Here is a 17787-nt window from a genome sequence, read left to right as displayed (position 1 = left end):
ACAGAAAAGAGATAAATTATTTTAGAAAAATTATCTTAACAAATATGAAAATAAAAGAGGTAAACTACACTAAGAAAATGATCTTATCAAATATAAAAATGCCTGAAGGAAGTCAGAATCAAATTTTAATTATTGTTTATAATAAACACAACAATCTAAAGATTGAATACATTGGGTACACAAGTTGTTCCTATCTATGACTAGAAAGCAAAATAAATGACAATTGGATTGATTCAGTGAAGTCTTTCCCAAAAATTTTGAAAGAAAAACTTGTGAGGTACAAAATTTTGGAGCAAGGAATTCATGCAACTACTGCTCTCAAGCTTCCTGGGATCCATGCATCAACTGTTGATCTAATTTTAAGCAAAGATGAACATGCCTTGGTCTGAGGATACCATCCGTTTTGCAGCAGCAGAACCGACGATTCTTTCAAGCTGAATGGCAACGACAAATGAATGAGCAATGACTCGTAACAGAAAGATGACGGAATGCATTTCAGGAGTTACAAAAAAGTCAGACTGAGACGAGGAAAAGAGGGTGGCTGAATAAGACAATACCCGGAGGAGGTCAAAGCGAGAAAACAAAACTGTGCAAGTCGTGCCTTGTAGCATATTAGCAATCTGCGACACAATAAAAACAATGATACCCTGAATGATATTTTGAACTACTACGATGACTGTAAGGGGGAGAAAAAAAAAACTGTGCTAACCTCAGGGTAAATTTCTTTCCTCTCTGGCAGCGAATAGATGATCAGGTTTTGAATGCCACGAATCTTTACCAAAGAACAATTGAAAGATAAACATCAGTGCAAAACTCCCAGGCATAATGAAATGATGGTGATAGTAAAAAAGAGATCTTGATGTGAAAAATGAATATCAGAAAAAAATAAAAAATCAAAGAAATCACACTTCTGGAAATAAGGAAATGAGAACCTTGTATCTGTGATAGAAGTGAGCTCTCTCAGTGTAGAGCATGATTTTCCGATTTCCATTAAAGAACCAAACTCTTGCGCGAGAGATATCACTTTGTTTTGTGTACCTAGATACATAGTAAAACAAAATAGAGTGGAACTTCTAAATATATAATGGTTCACTTCCAAAAGATTGCGCTTGCCCAAAAATAAAAAATCCATGCTTATTCACCCCCCCCCCCCCCCCCCCCCCCCAAAAAAAAAAAAAAAAAAAAAAAAAAAAACAGAAGATAGTTCCTTACTCTCCCAGCATACAAAACGACGCCTCCTGTGACTTCAGGAAATTTCTTAACCGGACAAAATCAAAGTAAGAACTAATGAATATCATGGTGCCACCCTGTATTGAGAGAGTATTATAGAAATGTTCAATATTAGATTAGTTATAGAAAGAGGAAGAGGTATATGAGAGGAAGGGAGGAGGATAAGTATTTGTCAAACCCAATAAAGAGATACCTGTATTGAATCTTTTATCTTAGGATACACCTGCAGAAGTACAGAGTATGTAAAACTGTAGTTTCTCCTCTCAAATTCAACATTATATTTGAAAATATAATCTTAAATAAAAAGCCAATGATTTTCAAATCGATTCATCTTAAAATCACTAATGTAATCATGTCAGTCTTAAGGAAACGAATCTTCCCCTTAAAAACATTGAAACAATTAGTCAATCAGGGAATAAGATACAATGGAATAGACTTTTGTTATTTTCCTTCAACATATGAACATAATAACTTAATGCTGACTGATGATAGTACTAATCAATTACTAAACACCACTGAGGTTAATACTGATCTTGAAATGACAGAATCGTGTAGGTACTAGGTACTTTAATGTTTATATTTTCCAAGTTTTAAGTTACTCGTATTTTCATTCTTTACAAGCTGATGAACTTATGCTTCTAATATAAAAAATGGAATTGTATATTGCTCTCCTTAATCTCTAGTGGACCTCATTTACATCTTAATATCTTATAGTTGAACAACCTGGTTGACTACCTTACCGAAGGAGATTTTTATCATTAAAGTAAAATAGGTCCGTGTGACAAGCCCTCTTCAGCATGCAATCAATAATTCCTTAGTTGAAGGAGCGAGACATGAAATTATGTATTGGACCATTGTCTACATAGATAACCCAATAAACCAAATGAGAGACTTACCTGTTTAGTAAAATATTCAAAACGAGATTCATCTGCATCTTCTATTGTCTTAGTATCGAAACGTTCATAAACCTGTAGGGTCAAGAAGTAGGAAAACACATTTGAGGGTGAACGGGAAAAGTGCATGTGCACAACTAAATATTCCACTGTGACAACACTAACAAAAAATTTGTTACCCAAAAAGCGTAAAGCATAGTGTAACCAAAACAAAGAAGGTGGGAGGAAAACAGTAGCATGCAAGCCAATCAAGTAAGAAGCAATTAAAATAAATATAAATCTTGTCAAAGCTGTTTGGGAAAATTGAGACCATGATATCTGACATCATTGAGCACAGCCTAGGAAAAGTACCCACATAGTATCAAGGAGCATATAGGTTTAGCTGGCCATATATAGTAGATATAAAACCTATCAAATATACCTGGCGTATTTGAAGCACTACTTTTGGTAGAACACCTTTATTGTCACATACCACTTTAACCTGCAAAGACAATTCCTAATTGAGAATCCTTTTAACAGAAATGGTCGACTTTTATTTAGGAAAATTTGCTTAACCCCATTTAATTCTTCATTTCTTCCTTCGATTTATATTACTTGTTAGCTTCTTATGATTACATAAGAATATTCATTTAAAGTAAAAGCTCAATGATAAAAAGAGAAGTTACAACAGTGCTGGAAAATGTCTAACCAAAAGAGCAGTGCTAATGGTACTCTTGGTTTTTAGTTTACATCAATGACTTAAAAATTATTGTCAAGCATATAATATGTTTTGCAAGTTCAGCCCATGTATAAATGGCTCCTTGTTGAAGTGGTCATGCCATGGTCAGAAATTTTTTTTTCATTAATAGGAATTATGGATACCCTCCCGGCTCCCAATAGTTGATCTAAATGAGAAGACTATGCAAATAAAGAGAGAGCAACTTATAACATATCATGATAGAAAACCCAACTCTCAGAGGTAAATCATCCTACTAGAAATTTAACCATTCTCATGCTGCCCAACAATTATCACCAGAATAAGATCTTAATTAATGTCAACAAAACACTACTCAATGTCTCAATATATGATATACAAACCTTTCCCTCATAGTTGAGGCAATGGTGGTTGAATAAAGCATTGATATCTGCAGAAGGGTTAAAAAGGAAAAAGAAAGGTTAATCACTATTACTACTGAAGTTTTTAATAGTTGCCTTAACGGATTATCATTGCATAAATAGATCATATCAGGTTTGTCACCTGGGTTTACATGTGAACTAAAAATCATTGTTTGTCTGTAGAATGGTGCTTGTCCATCTAAGTACCTACAGTCATCATTTGAAATCAAATCAAAATTCAAAGAGATGATATGATTAATCTTTAAAATAGTATTTACAATTTGTGAGGGTAAGAGACCCCATGGGAAAATGAGAGGATTGGGGAAATCAATACAACAAACAAAAAATGCAGCTTATAACAAACATACCATTGTCTTATGCGCATAATATCCGTTCCACGCTGCTGAGAAGGTATCTGGTTCAATTGCTTGACTACCGTGTTCACATGTGACCAATTCTACCAAAAATAGTTTGAAATAAGAAATGGAAAACAAATTTATTATTATTATTAAAAAAAAGAAGGCAAATACATACACCAAATGCACATAAATAGTTTGTAGCATACCTGCATTAATATGATATCTGCATGATCAATAATTAGAATCTGTTTAAAAACAAACTCCCTTAGTATTTAAGAAGGTATGAACCTCGTCCTAAGTACTTGAACAAAAGTAATGAGCATCATTAAGATATCAGTGCAATCCTGGAGACAGAATTACCTCTATAGAAGAAAGATAATCGACATCTTTCTCTTTATTTACTTCAGCTTCCCCAATTTTCTGAAGTACATAAAGATATCTAGTCAAATTATAGATATGTGAGAAAAAGTGTTATATGTTAGAATGGGAGCAAGTACACCATGATAGCAGCACATATAACAAATGAAAAATGACAAATAAACTAAAATAAAAACATAACACTGAAGACCAAAGGGGTGCACTTTATTTATTTGGACTTGCATGACATTATTAAACAAATCCCCAGAAATGGAGGGTAACCAAGCATTAAAGTATTACAACAGATCATCAAATTTTTTAATTACAGTAACACATTATTAAAAAGAAGCACACATGAGAAAGCTTACAGTGACTAAACCAAGAGGAGACGCAATAATCATATCTGAAGAATAGAAGTCACCATATAATCGTATACTCCTCCTACAAGATATCAATAAATAAATAATGAAAACTATATATACACACACACACACACACACACACACACACACACACACACACACACACAAAGAACATTGACAATGAATAAAAAGGAGGATATGGAAAAGTAAAAAGCATAAGAGGTACTGTACATGGCTTCCATATAATTTTTTTTCAAGAGGAAGTAAGTCTGAAACAAAACAAAAAAAAAAAAAAAACAAAAAAAACAAAAAACAAAACAAAACAAAAATAAAAAACATACCTGGTAAACTTAATACCAAACATGAAATGGTCATTGTTATTCCCTCCAAACAATGCTTTGTAGTCAGAAGGTTTAGAGGTCTTTCCATCGTCATTGTCATCTTCAGTTGCCGCACTTCCAAACTCTCGAAAAAAGCGTTCACGCTCCTCTATGTTAGTCTGAGGAAACCAACACCACAAAAATTTGGGACTAAAATTACAGACAATCAAATAAAAGCAACAAGCAATTCCAGAGTTAGAGTTTGGTTTCTTGGAGCCTTTCCATTAAAAAACGAGGGAGAATAATAAGTGCATAAAGTGTAAAGGATATCATCTCAGCAGTTGTCTAGTTGACAAGTCATCTATAAATTAAAAACTCATCTCAGTCGTTGACAAGTCAGTAGTATAGCATATTTAGAATTTGTAATCATCATGATGTAAGACTGGTATAAATGGGTCCTAACAAAGATTGTCCAATCACATAACATTAAAAACTAAGCTAACAACTACACTAACAAGCCCATCCAAAACCACATCTGAAAACCATTCCCACGATACTAATCCTGACACATGAATGAACAGACCTAGCCAAATAGCCAGAAATTCATTCCTTATGTTAGTATAATTGTATCACACATGCATTGACATCATAATCATAATTCAAGTAATAGCAGTTCCTATAATACGGAGTATTAAATTAAATTTTGCGGACAATTTCAAATGGGATGGGTTAACATACTATATTGCTATTAATACTCAAAAGCAGTGACTCTATGAGCACATATAAGGTTCCCACTTTTCCCCAAAATGACAAATGAGGTTTGACAACTTTGAATATGTAAAATGAGCTTCTTGCTGCCTAATTCAAACAAGTTGATATACCTTGTACTTTGGAGGTGTTAACTCGATCAACCTCTGAACTACTCGAAGTGCAATGCTTGCAAGTGGCAGAAGAATCAAAACCTAAACAAAAACTACAACTAATTAAAGCTGGTTCAATAAATATCAGATTACTACATAAGGTGATATGAAATTCAGTTAACTTGTAAAAGTGGCATCAGTGACCAGCAAGGCAATCCTGTAAGCTTATGTAAACTATAAAGAAATATGATAAGAGAATGTCCTTTGAAAAGGATCAGCTTTTGGAATAATTTCAGCTGGGAAATAAAATAAATATATGCACATAGAACCCCTATACTAGCATATAGTTCATGCCAAACGTATCTTCACCTTAGAAAACTCAAGTTCATCACTTGTTACTCAACACAGAAAGAATACCTTAGGACGAGTAAACCCATGGTCAAGAAAAGCTTCATTATTCATAGCTTCACCTTTCCCTTCTAGCTTAGCTAGTTTTGCTTCATTCTTCTTCACAAGGTCCCTAGTCATGAATACATGATTGAGCTGCAAAACAGTATATCTTTGACTTATCAAAGGATGGGGATGGAATTTTGAATTTCAGCAAGAAAACTGAAGAAAACGATGTCTATAATGGAAAAGAATGATCTTACTGAGTGCGCAATATATGCATCCATGATGCTAGCATCCTCTTCACGGCCTTTGAGATAAAATGGCTTCTTGTTATGATGCAATATATCTCGATAGCTGTTGCCTACGTATCAGAGATATAATGAGCAATTACAACACTAGATAGCATGAAAGAAAAAGTTAATCACAGAAATGGATTCTGAAAGAAATCCCCCTTCCCCCTCCAACAGAAAGGATAGCAATAAAAACTATGGGGTCTGGAAAGGAGAACCAAGCATAGAAAAGATAAAGCTTATCAACTCTTTCTTTTTTGCATTTGTACGCAAATCAGCAAGCCATATATCAGCTTCACTTACAAATTGAGAAGAACGATCTCTGCCTGGATGAATGAAAATCTTGGCTGCCAGACTCCTTATAAATGTCCAACCAATGCTTATACATTATTGGTTTGAGACCAGAACTTGCATCTACTTCCTGCACACCATATAGAAGGGCAAAGAAAGATGTTTTAGAACCTAACCAATAGAAAACTTTGAAGGAACTGGACAACAAATACATGAATTTAATATGTTGCAGTATAAGACATTTTAATGTACTGTTGTACAAGAAAATGTTAAAAATTCTCATGGCTGAAACTCAGGAACAGTAGTTGGATCTAGTCATCAGCACAAAGTATCAGGCTTTTTTTCTTCTCGAGAAATACACACACACACATGCGTAAGGCAAGTGTACCATTCACTAAAAGTCTAAAACTAACATAATCACAATGGAAGCATGTTACAAAATTTGGCTGGAAAATCAACCTGATGACTAAAATGGCAATACAAGGAAAGAACTAATTGAATTACACAGAAAAAAAAATATCAATTGTCCAAATACAATCCCTTGTCAAATCATCAGGATTTATAGGTCAACGAGACAGGCAGACAGCCAGTATGTTGGAATGCAGTTCCAACTTCCAACCCACAGGATAAGGTGGTAATGTATTCTATGTATGTATGTATGTATGTATCTATATATATATATATATATATATATATATATATATATATATATATATATATATATATATATATGAAATTCAATCAGAAAGGTGCAAAAATGGAAAAAAAAAATTTAATATCAATAAATAAATGTTCTCGAACTTTATAACAACCACACATAAATGAATAATGCAAGAATGGTATCCCAAGAAATATACCAGTTCAGAGGGGAAGGAGGCATATAATTATAGGCAAAACAAGACAGACTTACCTTCAAAAAGCATTCACCTGTACCCCTCCACTTGCAATTTGACGCCTCTGACTCCCATTTGTAGTTCAATTTCTTTTCCAAAAGCTTGTTAGCCTCTTCTTTAGATAGCTTGTAGTTCAAATGATTGTGAAAAGTGCTACAAGTATAAAAATCAAGCATGCAGTTTAGAAAAGACATGTATTCCTGAATTTAAGAGTCATTTGCAGCAATTCAACTAGCATTGGATATAGAAATATAAAATTCAAAATTTAACAAGCGTTTTAATTTACCACTATAAATGAAAGGAAAGTTATAGCATGGATACAATACATATCAAGGAATGAAAAATTTACACAGGGTATATCTTATCAAAATTCAATCAATTTATGAATTTGCCCCTGAATCTGATTAAAACAGTGGCCAAATTGTGCCCAAATATCAATGTTTGTGAATTGACCTGAATACATGTTTCCTATAAATAAATATAAAATTGTTAAAAACATAGGACTCGAAAGTTGGAGTGTCCAACATGTCCTGGTGTGTCAATCTCTGGAAGACATCCATAAATTTGGAGTCCGTGTTTTCTAGGTGAAGACTGCACTATAACACACATGAAAAGCAAAAGTTCAATAATCATTCTAAAAAAAAAATGCTGCTTTTTAATAGGTAGAAGGAATAATAATTTCCATTGCATACTAGAGCCATATTGCCAAGTAAGCAGCCATCAGAGAACTAAGGTAACAGAATGAATTAGACTCCACAACAATATATCATGCAGTTTTGTTTTTTTTTGGTACATCACTAACGGTTCATATGGGGCTAGAAGGGGGTGAATATTGGAATTATACTATGGTATATCAAATGTATGGTAACTATTAAAGCGTTGCAGTGATCATAACAATTTAGAAGAACGAAAGAAAACAAATAGATGAAAGAGCATCTCAAACTCGTGCACCTTGTGTTTATTGATGGCTCCTCAACAGGCTGATCATTTACTCTCACATCATATTCTTCATCTGTATCTGAGGCCTCAGAATCAGCATCAACTCCCAAATCAGATTCTCGGTGGTCATCTCCGACATCACTAGGTCCCGAAGACTCGCTTTCACACTCTACCATTTGAAGAAAGAAGATATTAGATTAATTGAAAGATTTAGAAATGAACACAAGCATCCCATTCCACCAGAGGACATCTTTTTATCTCCACAACCTCATGGCCTCAGTTTTCAATACTAAAACTACCCTCTAAACAACAAATTACATGTGGCCATTTAAGAAAGCAATTGAAGACAATGGGAAGTTACCGTAACTTACAATTGGAGGGATATAAAACAAAAGGAAGTTTGCAAAACTAAAAATATATTGTCAAAGCTTTTCACCAGTCATTAGGTTCCTCACCTTCTCCAGATCCATCACCTGATTCCAGATCATCATCTAATTCGTCTTCTGAGTTAGTTGAAACCGCTTCTTTTTGCCTACACAAGGCAAAGCAATTTGTGAAGGAATAAGGAATACATTACTTGATCAAATGAATTCTTTAATTGTTATATTTTCATTTAATAAATCTCATAGCAAATGAACAGAGAAAACCAGAAATACCATCATTAACCGCTCCCACCACATAGCTCATGCCCACTAGAGGTAAAGAAAAATAGTTTGTGATACAATACATTTCATTGGCTACTAAGTATACTCTCTTCATCTTAAGTCTTTTTGGGTAAGTAAACTTTCCTCCTCTTCAATTAAGAGTAGTCCCCATTGGCTTTCCGGCTTTCCCTATTTAGAGTAGCCCTTAACTTGGCATCTAGTTAACTATTAATATTAATATGCAACTCAATTCTTTCACTGAAAATTCAAAGTCAAAACCTACCAAGCGCATGTCATTTAGCTAAAGAAGTATGAAGGACAACAACAAGTGCACACACATGCAGATGCAAATCTATACATCTATACATACAAATAAAATCTACATGTGTCCATCTTATGGGCTTCTAGAACATTGTGCAAGTGGAAAGGATATTGCGTAGCCTATATCAACACGGAAAGTTACTTACTCCTTTGGTACTTCAATTCCTTGAGAACTATGAAGTTAGATGTTCCAAAATGTTGGAAATATCTCAATAATCAGAAGAATAGTTTTAAGGTGAAGGTTGGGTGGGATAGTTATACAAAAGTAAACCAATTCAATCACAAAGTCTGAGATGAAATACAACTTTAAGTGCAGGAGGGAGAATGGGCTTTATGACTTAATAGCATTCCATTTAACTCCTTCCAGAAAACATCAAGGATTCTCATGGACATTCAAGAATTAAAATACTTATTAAACTGACATTCTTTAAGGCTTTATATTTCCCAAATTCAAAATTCTCAACATAAACAGGAGACTAGCCTTTGCATTGCATATAGTCTCTCTTATGGACTTAAGGATAGACACTAAAACATGCAACAAGGTGATTGTCTGGCGACGGTGAATACCCCTAAAGTTTCCAACTTCAGGATTGAGAATATTGGCAAGTGTTTAACCTTTAGCATTGCAATAGAACAGAGATTATTTACCTCAATGACCGCAACAGGTTTTCATACATTGTGGGCTCTCTATAACTCACTATTTCTTCTTTTTCATCCGAAATTCCTGATTCTTCCTCTATGTTCTCATCCGATGAATCATCTATGAAAAAAAAAACAAAAGATACCAACTTTTGCAAATAAAATATTTTCTTTTTCCAAATATTATATGGAGTACTTTAATCAACTAACCTGAAGCACTTGACAATGGACTTTCTTCAATTTTTTCATCTTTGGCACGGCGCTTGTTCTTCCGAAAGGGCTCTTGATTTTTTCGTCTCTTTCCACCTATATTTTTCCAATTACAGGTAAAAATAAAAATAAAAATCAAATGTTAACTGTCATTAATACACAAGCTGAAAATGCACCTTTAAAAAAAAAAAATCAATCTCAATCAAAATAGTAGGGATGATTGAAGATATCAAGCAGGAAACCTGTCTTTCTGGTAAACCGTTGTTTCCCCATATTTGAAACTGAAATTACGGCTCACACAAGCAGCAACCAAGAGTTGTATCAACTGCTTTGTGATGGGGGAGACAATTGAGGCTTCCGGCAGCTGTGAAGATGAGATGGCGGGAAGAGATGATGAGCTTAAACCCTAAACACTAAACCCCACACACAGACAAATCACAAAATGCTGCGCTGTACAAGGTTCTGCTACTTTTCAATAATTTCACATTCACCCCTGAGGTTCATGCCATTGATTTGTGAAAAGTGTACATAGAGCTGTTAATATGGGTTGGCGGGACGGGACTAGCCAAAGCCCGCCAGCCCGTGGGCCTAAACAGGACAGGCCAAAAAAGTCCACTCCTTAACGGGCCTAGGGTTTACTGGCTCAGTTCCCCCACGTAGGCCCGCGGGCTAGGCGGCTCCCGCCACGCCACACCACCCCCTCCTTTTGATTTTTTTTTTTAATTCTTAATCAACAGTGTATTATGTATATATAAACATTATATAACTATATTAATGTATACATACAAATATATATACAATGGCGGAGGGGCGGTGATGAGAAGGCAAACCTCAGGAGGAGCTGTGGTCGTCTATTTCGCGACAAAGTGTAGAGCGAAGAAGGAGATATCGAAGACAGAGGAAGGAGGCTTGGACTGAGCTGGGCGGTTGGCGGCGGGGGCGGCGGTGGAGCAGAGCCGTGGAGAGCAGAGGAGTGTGGGCCGTGTGGCGACAGACTTGAGAATGTGAGATTAATTAGGAATTTTGGACGGGTCGACCCGACCGACAAAGTATGTTGTAATATCAAGTTTTGATTCTCTCCTAATAATTTTTTTTTTTTTTTGGGAATAAAGGTCAAATAGGTTATCCAACTACACACTAAAATGCAATTAGACCACCCAATTCAAAAAAGTTCTAATTATGTCCCTGAACTATTCAAATTCATGCAATTTCACCAAAAATGACTTGTTTACCTGTTGTGCCGGTTACAGAATTACAAATAATTTTTAAATTTTTATTTTAATAATTTTAAATAATAAATTATTTTTAAAAAAAACAGCCGTAGACGAAGGAGTCTCCGGACTCCGGCCAGTCATGGAGAACTTTTAATTTTTTGTGAAATTGCATGAATTTGTATAGTTCAGGGACCTAATTGTAGCTTTTTTGAGTTTGGTGATCTAATTGCATGTTAGTGTGCAATTGGATGACCTATTTGACCCTTATTCCTTTTCTTTTCTATTAAAAATTTAAAATGAAATTGTTAAAAATAATTAATTTATATATCAAAACTTAATTTCTCATGGTTAAATTTGTATGTTTATTTTAGTTTTATTCTTTCTTCCTATATTTTTTTCATATAATAGACAAACTTTTAAAACAAAATACATAATTTTCAACAATTTCTATGACTTTAACCCAAATAATAATAATGTGAATGCATGAAATGCTCTCATGTGAAAAAAAAAAAAAAATGAAATATGAGAGGATTGAGGTGATTTTACAATTTTAGCCTTAAAAATTAAACTTTTATATATAAATTCATTGTCTTTAATAATTTGATTGAATAAATATTAGAGAGGACAACAAGTCAAATTGCATAAGTACACTGTACAAGTTTATATAGTGACTAATCATATTCAAATATATAAATGAATACTTGTCTTGAATTAAGGTAACAATGAAGTACTCGTACTCGAACCCATATTTCATGTTGTACTAAACAAATTTTTAGAAAAAATTAAGTATTATACATTTATTAGCCAAAAATATATAAAATTATTATTTTTGAATATATTAATTAGGTTTTGGATTGAGTTAAAGAACTTGCAGGCATGTTAACCGAGTATGATGCTGATATAGGTATTATTATGTTTGATTTATGACACGTTTAGATAATTATATAATTAATGGGACTTTTAGGTTCAAAAAAATTTAATTAGCAGTACCATACCAACTACTAATAAAAATCATAAGAAAAATTACTTCTATATTAATAATTAAAAAATAAAAAATAGAGATGGTTATAATTGTGAAATTGAATTCACTATATTATTAGAGCAAATACCAATTTTGATCCAATGACTATTAGCAAAATGACAGTTTTGCTCCACATGTTTAATTCATACTAATTTTTATCCACGATTATTATTTTAGTACCAATTTTTATCCACGACTATTAGTTTAGTGCCAAAATTAGCCGGTCACCCATTCGTTTAAGACACGCACGAAATATGAAATTATTAAGGGTATTTTCGACATTTTCAAATTAAGATCACAATTTGAGCATGAATAGAAAAATTTAAGCCCTAAGATCTATCCTAATTCACAGTTCTCCTCCTTAAATTAAGGTATGATGAGGATGAGAACTGCGAATTGAGATCGGTCTTAGGGCTTAAATCCCTTTATTCATGCTCAAATTGGAATCTTAAGTTGAAAATGATAAAAAAATGTCATTGAAATCTTTAGATTTTGGCATGTCTTAAATGAAGGGGATGACTTGCATGATGAATTTTGGTACTAAAATAATAGTCATTGATAAAAATTGGTACTAAAACAAATGTCATGGATGAAATTTTGTAGGGATTAAACATGTGGACCAAAACCGTTATTTTGCTAATACTCGTAGGACCAAAATATGTATTTGCTCATATTATTATAATTAATGAGCAAATACCAATTTTGGTCCCACGAGTATTAGCAAAATGACAGTTTTGATCCACATATTTAATTCCTACTAATTTTCATCAATGACTATTGTCTTATTACTAATTTTCATCCAAGACTATTATTTTAGTGCCAAAAATTCATCACACCGGTCACCCCCTCCGTTTAAGAAAAGTCAAAATATGAAATTATTAAGCGTGTTTTCGTCATTTTCAAATTAAGATCCCAAGTTGAGCTTGAATAAAGAGATTTAAGTCCTAAGGTTGATCCCAATTCACAGTTCTCCTCTTCAAATTAAGGTAAGATGATGTGGGGAACTACGAATTGAGATCGATCTTAAGGCTTAAATCTGATTATTCATCTCAAATTGGGATCTTAAGTTGAAAACGATGACTCAAATTGGGATCTTAAGTTGGAAATGACAAAAATACCCTTAAAATTTTGTAGATTTCGACATGTCTTGAACGAATGAGTGATCGGGGTGATGAATTTTGGTACTAAAACAATAGTCGTGGATGAAAATTGGTACTAAAATAATAATCGTGGATGAAAATTGGTACTAAAACAATAATCATTGATGAAAATTGGTATGAATTAAACATGTGAACCAAAATTGTCATTTTACTAATACTCGTGAGATCAAAATTGATATATGCTCTATAATTAATAGACTAAAAGTGTTATTTATTTTCACAAATTGGACCGGCTGAACCGTCCCCGACAACATGGTAGCTATTGTGCCGGTCCAGCCGGTCACCGTCACTCACTCCCAAAAAATAAGTTAAGGACTTAAGGCAACAACCCTCTCTTGTCTCTCTCTGATTCGCTTCTTGTTTCGCTGTCTCCTCTCTCTCTCTCTCTCTCTCTCTCCACAAGTTCACAGCAAAAGCATTTCTCCTTCTACTCTACGGATCAAACCCAAACCTCCATTTCCCCACATTTTGTATATTACACTTTCTTTTTAACAAAAATCCCACTCGACAAGCAAAAGAATATTAAAAGAATGAATTTTTAATAGCGTTCATCATTGTTATCAGTCGTTGAATGCTTGAATGTCAGCCTTTTCTGTTTCTAAACCTATCCAATACATGTATAAAATAGTGTAGCACTGAAAAGACAATATTTCAGTTCCTTGTTGCACTCTGAGAGAGAGAGAGAGAGAGAGAGAGAGAGAGAGAAGGAATATATTCCTTTTTTTAGGTGCACTCTTATACCAATTCTTCCCCCACCCACCAACACTCAGAGAGTCAGAGCTGTCTTTACATAGTATAGTTGAAATACTTGTATCTTTCTATATATACACATAAAATAAAATAAACAATAGATATATTGAGTAGCTTAGTTGATACTTGATATGCTGAGCATCTTTCTTTGTATGTAAATGAGTGGACCAGAAATTTGTCTTAGTCAGTGGTGATGGAGATACAAATGTGGGAGTGCTGAGTTCTTGGAGGATCCTGAAATGGGGTTCTTGAAGCTTGGTTTTTGAGAAACTATCTTTGGGAATTTGGGGGTGGTTAGCAGGAATGTGGTAATGGGGTGTATTGGATTGACTCCATTTGGCTTTCTTGTGGGAGTTTTCAGGACCTATTTTGGATTTGTTGTGTGATTTCTGCAATTTTAATGGATTTTGAGGGTCATTGTTTTGGGCTGTTTTCCTTTCAACATTTGGTGTATTTGGAAGGGATTATTGCAATGCAGTTGTTTTGGAAGATATTCAATATTTTCGCTTGGGGATTTGACAACTTGGCGACTGTAAAAGCTTGCTAGAATCAGTAAAGTGAAGGAATTTGGAAAGCTAAAGTTGAAATTTTTGTTAATCCAATGTCAGGGGCTACAAGGGTAAGGTCTAAGAATGTGTCTGATTCAGAAGAAATGGCAGTTTATGTACCTGCTGGAGGTGTTCAAAGACCTCTTTCTAAGCCTTCGAAAAAGGGAGATATGGTGGAGAAGGATAAGAGTGGTGTTCAATCCATGCTTCGTAGACACGAGTTCTTGATGCATTCTAATTTGTCTCTCAGTGCGTCATGTTCATCCGATGCTTCAACAGATTCATTCCGTAGCAGGGCTTCCACGGGTCAGATATATAGAACAAGCAGCAGTGCTTCTTCCCGGAGGAAGCAGTCGAGCTCGAGGTCTAAAGTTGTTGTTGTTTCGGATTCATCACATTCACCTGATAGTGTACACTCCAAGAAAAGGTGTGCCTGGGTGACACCAAATACTGGTTCGTTCTCGTTTCTCTAGTTTAATAACATTTTGACGTTTATGAATGTTGGAAATTTGTTATCTTGACTTGTTTAAGCCTGCACCATTAGCCCCGATTACTAGAATTGCACTGTGTTAGTAGCTATTGCCAATAGATGTGAAACTAATAGTTCATAATGCGCTGATAGTAATGATATTTTGGAAAAGCTTTATGCCATTCGTGAGTAACACTGAGAACCAGAACAAATTTATGTCAACGGAGAAAAGATTAAGACAAACACTTCAATTATACAGATACAGAAGTGATATGAAGTAAGAATTAGATGCAAAGACTTGGAATTTGAAGCCGAGTCTATCCTTGTTTGACATGGAACCCTGTTGTTTAGTCACTTCAAAACTGATTTCCCGGTTTAGATTTGCTTTAAACTTTTGTATGGACTTTTTCTAAGCTATATGAATCAAGAACAAGTGGTTTTGCATGTTAATTCTTTATATTATCTAGAATATCCGGCATCAAAGTTAGAAAAATAAAAGAACGGTGGGGACAATATTGACTCTTTGTGCTTCAGTAGGTTGAGAAAGTAGCTATGAACAGATACTACATTGTAACAGAGTCAGTAGTACTAAAAAAAAGTCTATTTATATGCAAACTGTCTGTAATTTGAATTTCTGATATCTCACGGTTTTGTTTTTATTTGGTTCAACCAGACCCGTCTTATGCTAATTTCCATGATGAAGAATGGGGAGTTCCTGTACATGATGATAAGTATGTCACTGCAAAGCAATGTCTTTTGCAGCATTCTTCATAGAACGGAGGATTTCGCCCTTTGCTAACTATTGTTGAATTTTTGTAGGAAATTATTTGAGCTCCTCGTTCTATGTGGGGCTCTGGCGGAACTTACATGGCCTTCTATTCTCAGTAAAAGACACATATTCAGGTGCCCCCGAGCTTTAAGATCCTGTTTATCTAAAATATTTCTGTATTAAACATTCACAACAGAAAAATGGATAACCCTTTTTTCTATTTTACCTTGTTCCCTTTAATTCCTTAAAATTCCTTATATTATGATAAGTTTCTTGATGCAGGGAAGTATTTGCAGATTTCGACCCTGTAGCTGTTGCAAAGTTTAACGAGAGGAAAATAATAGCACCCGGGAGTACTGCAAGCTCACTATTGTCAGAGCTAAAACTCCGAACCATCATTGAGAATGCTCGTCAAGTGTCCAAGGTATAAACTTTTTTTTTTTTTTTTAACGGTAACTCAGGTTTAATGTGATGCTTAACTTTTAAGGTTAAATCTAACTAGTCCTAGTAATCAAGACTATAAGAGCCTTTCCTAGCTAGATCCATTGCGAGTTAATAATAGTTAAAAACCGAGCACCACAAGTTGTGAAGTTGTTAATATGGATCTGCCGCCATATGTATTTAAAGCCAATAAACGGAAGCAATGAATCTAGTCTTCTCATCACTGCTTTGATGTAGTTACTACTGTTTCGAGTACTGTTCATACCCCATGCCAAATCCTCGTGATTTTTGTTTTCCCGATATGGACCACTTCTTTTATTCTTGTTGCATTTGCTTGAGACAAGAAAATGTACAATATAGGGCGGATTAGGTGGAAATTAAGTGTTGTTTCTGACTGCCCGGGGTTTTTCTGGGTCTACATAGGCAAAGGACATTGTCATTATAGGAGTTCTATCTTGTCATTGTAATAATAACTGCAGAACAGTTGTATCATTATCCTAGTGATTCCTTTCCGTTTTTTTTCCCAGATTATACAAGAATTTGGGTCGTTCGACAATTATATCTGGGGTTTTGTGAACCACAAACCGACGGTTAGCAGATTCAGTTATCCTCGTCAGGTTCCAGTGAAAACGCCAAAAGCTGATGTGATTAGCAAGGACCTAGTGAGGAGAGGGTTTAGGGGCGTCGGGCCAACAGTCATTTACTCGTTCATGCAGGCTGCCGGGATAACAAATGACCATCTCGTCAGCTGCTTTAGATTCCAAGAATGCATTGCAGCAGCAGCTCTCGGGAAACAGGAGCCCGATGAAGCTGGGGAGAGAGGCGACGAGGGGGCAAAAGAGTCAGAGATGTGTAGATCGATCGACGAGTTAAGTTTCTCTTCTGAATGATCAAGTTAATTGTTTGAAGCTCTGCTGCAGACACTGAATGAACATGTTTCAAGTGTTTGAAGAATTTGACAGTCTGCATTATTGTTTTGTAGATCACCTGGAAATAAATTTTTACTCATCTTCATATTTACCATGTGAACAACTGGTATATTGTGCACCCCATCTCACCATCCTTTGTACCCCTTTGTACAGACATTCATCATAAATGTAAATTAAGTCTTATCTATTAAAATCGTGAATGTTCATCAGTAGACATGCTCAGGAGAAGAAGTGAACAAACTATTCATAATTTTGATGAACATGACTTAAAGCAGCTATAAATATTTATATACAAGATTGTTAGGAGCAATCTCAGTTAAGTTAGTCAGTTGTTAAGGTTTCAAGTTTGATTCCCAGTGAGAATGGCCTATTAGCCGTCTTGGTTTGAGATGG

At 34.7% G+C, this 17787-nt stretch overlaps 2 protein-coding genes across 4 annotated transcripts; one reads left to right on the top strand and one right to left on the bottom strand.

The window, feature by feature from the left end:
- Positions 1–108: 108 nt before the first annotated feature.
- Positions 109–11085, bottom strand: LOC109177364 (digestive organ expansion factor homolog). 3 transcript variants are annotated; one of them, XM_019326736.1, is made up of 26 exons: positions 10924–11085; positions 10336–10457; positions 10094–10189; positions 9893–10004; positions 8735–8811; positions 8292–8448; positions 7358–7493; positions 6460–6577; positions 6127–6227; positions 5894–6019; positions 5498–5578; positions 4638–4795; positions 4303–4375; positions 3938–3997; positions 3784–3822; positions 3587–3675; positions 3361–3425; positions 3201–3247; positions 2545–2604; positions 2127–2198; positions 1424–1453; positions 1213–1307; positions 933–1038; positions 710–772; positions 558–620; positions 109–434 (listed from the first exon to the last, which is right to left on the bottom strand). In XM_019326736.1, the coding sequence occupies exons 2-26, from the start codon at positions 10364–10366 to the stop codon at positions 360–362; spliced, it is 2130 nt and encodes a 709-aa protein (XP_019182281.1). In that variant the 5' UTR covers positions 10367–10457; positions 10924–11085; the 3' UTR covers positions 109–359. The 3 variants fall into 3 exon arrangements, with proteins under 3 accessions (XP_019182281.1, XP_019182266.1, XP_019182274.1); XM_019326721.1 differs by lacking the exon at positions 10924–11085 and having other exon boundaries at positions 8735–8814; positions 10336–10605; XM_019326729.1 differs by lacking the exon at positions 10924–11085 and having other exon boundaries at positions 10336–10605.
- Positions 11086–13848: 2763 nt separating this feature from the next.
- Positions 13849–17587, top strand: LOC109177393 (DNA-3-methyladenine glycosylase 1). The gene is made up of 5 exons (XM_019326760.1): positions 13849–15239; positions 15929–15986; positions 16075–16158; positions 16307–16448; positions 16993–17587. Exons 1-5 carry the CDS (start codon positions 14840–14842, stop codon positions 17353–17355), a joined length of 1047 nt encoding a protein of 348 aa, XP_019182305.1. The 5' UTR covers positions 13849–14839; the 3' UTR covers positions 17356–17587.
- Positions 17588–17787: the final 200 nt, after the last annotated feature.

The sequence above is a fragment of the Ipomoea nil genome, unplaced genomic scaffold, assembly GCF_001879475.1.
Source record: "Ipomoea nil cultivar Tokyo-kokei standard unplaced genomic scaffold, Asagao_1.1 scaffold0176, whole genome shotgun sequence".
NCBI lineage: Eukaryota > Viridiplantae > Streptophyta > Magnoliopsida > Solanales > Convolvulaceae > Ipomoea > Ipomoea nil.
Note: the sequence above shows the minus strand (reverse complement) of the source record. Positions and strands in the feature narration are given on the sequence as shown.

Excerpts from the sequence above, each read along its gene's own strand:
- LOC109177364 (XM_019326721.1), bottom strand. The coding sequence starts at position 10,366 with ATGGGGAAACAACGGTTTACCAGAAAGACAG. Across the intron at positions 3,823-3,937 it reads ATTATCTTTCTTCTATAGAG|ATTCTAATTATTGATCATGC; the intron begins GTAATTCTGTCT and ends GTTTTTAAACAG. Across the intron at positions 1,454-2,126 it reads TTGAATATTTTACTAAACAG|GTGTATCCTAAGATAAAAGA; the intron begins GTAAGTCTCTCA and ends GTACTTCTGCAG.
- LOC109177393 (XM_019326760.1), top strand. The coding sequence starts at position 14,840 with ATGTCAGGGGCTACAAGGGTAAGGTCTAAGAATGTGTCTGATTCAGAA. Across the intron at positions 16,159-16,306 it reads AGTAAAAGACACATATTCAG|GGAAGTATTTGCAGATTTCG; the intron begins GTGCCCCCGAGC and ends TTCTTGATGCAG. Across the intron at positions 16,449-16,992 it reads ATGCTCGTCAAGTGTCCAAG|ATTATACAAGAATTTGGGTC; the intron begins GTATAAACTTTT and ends TTTTTTTCCCAG.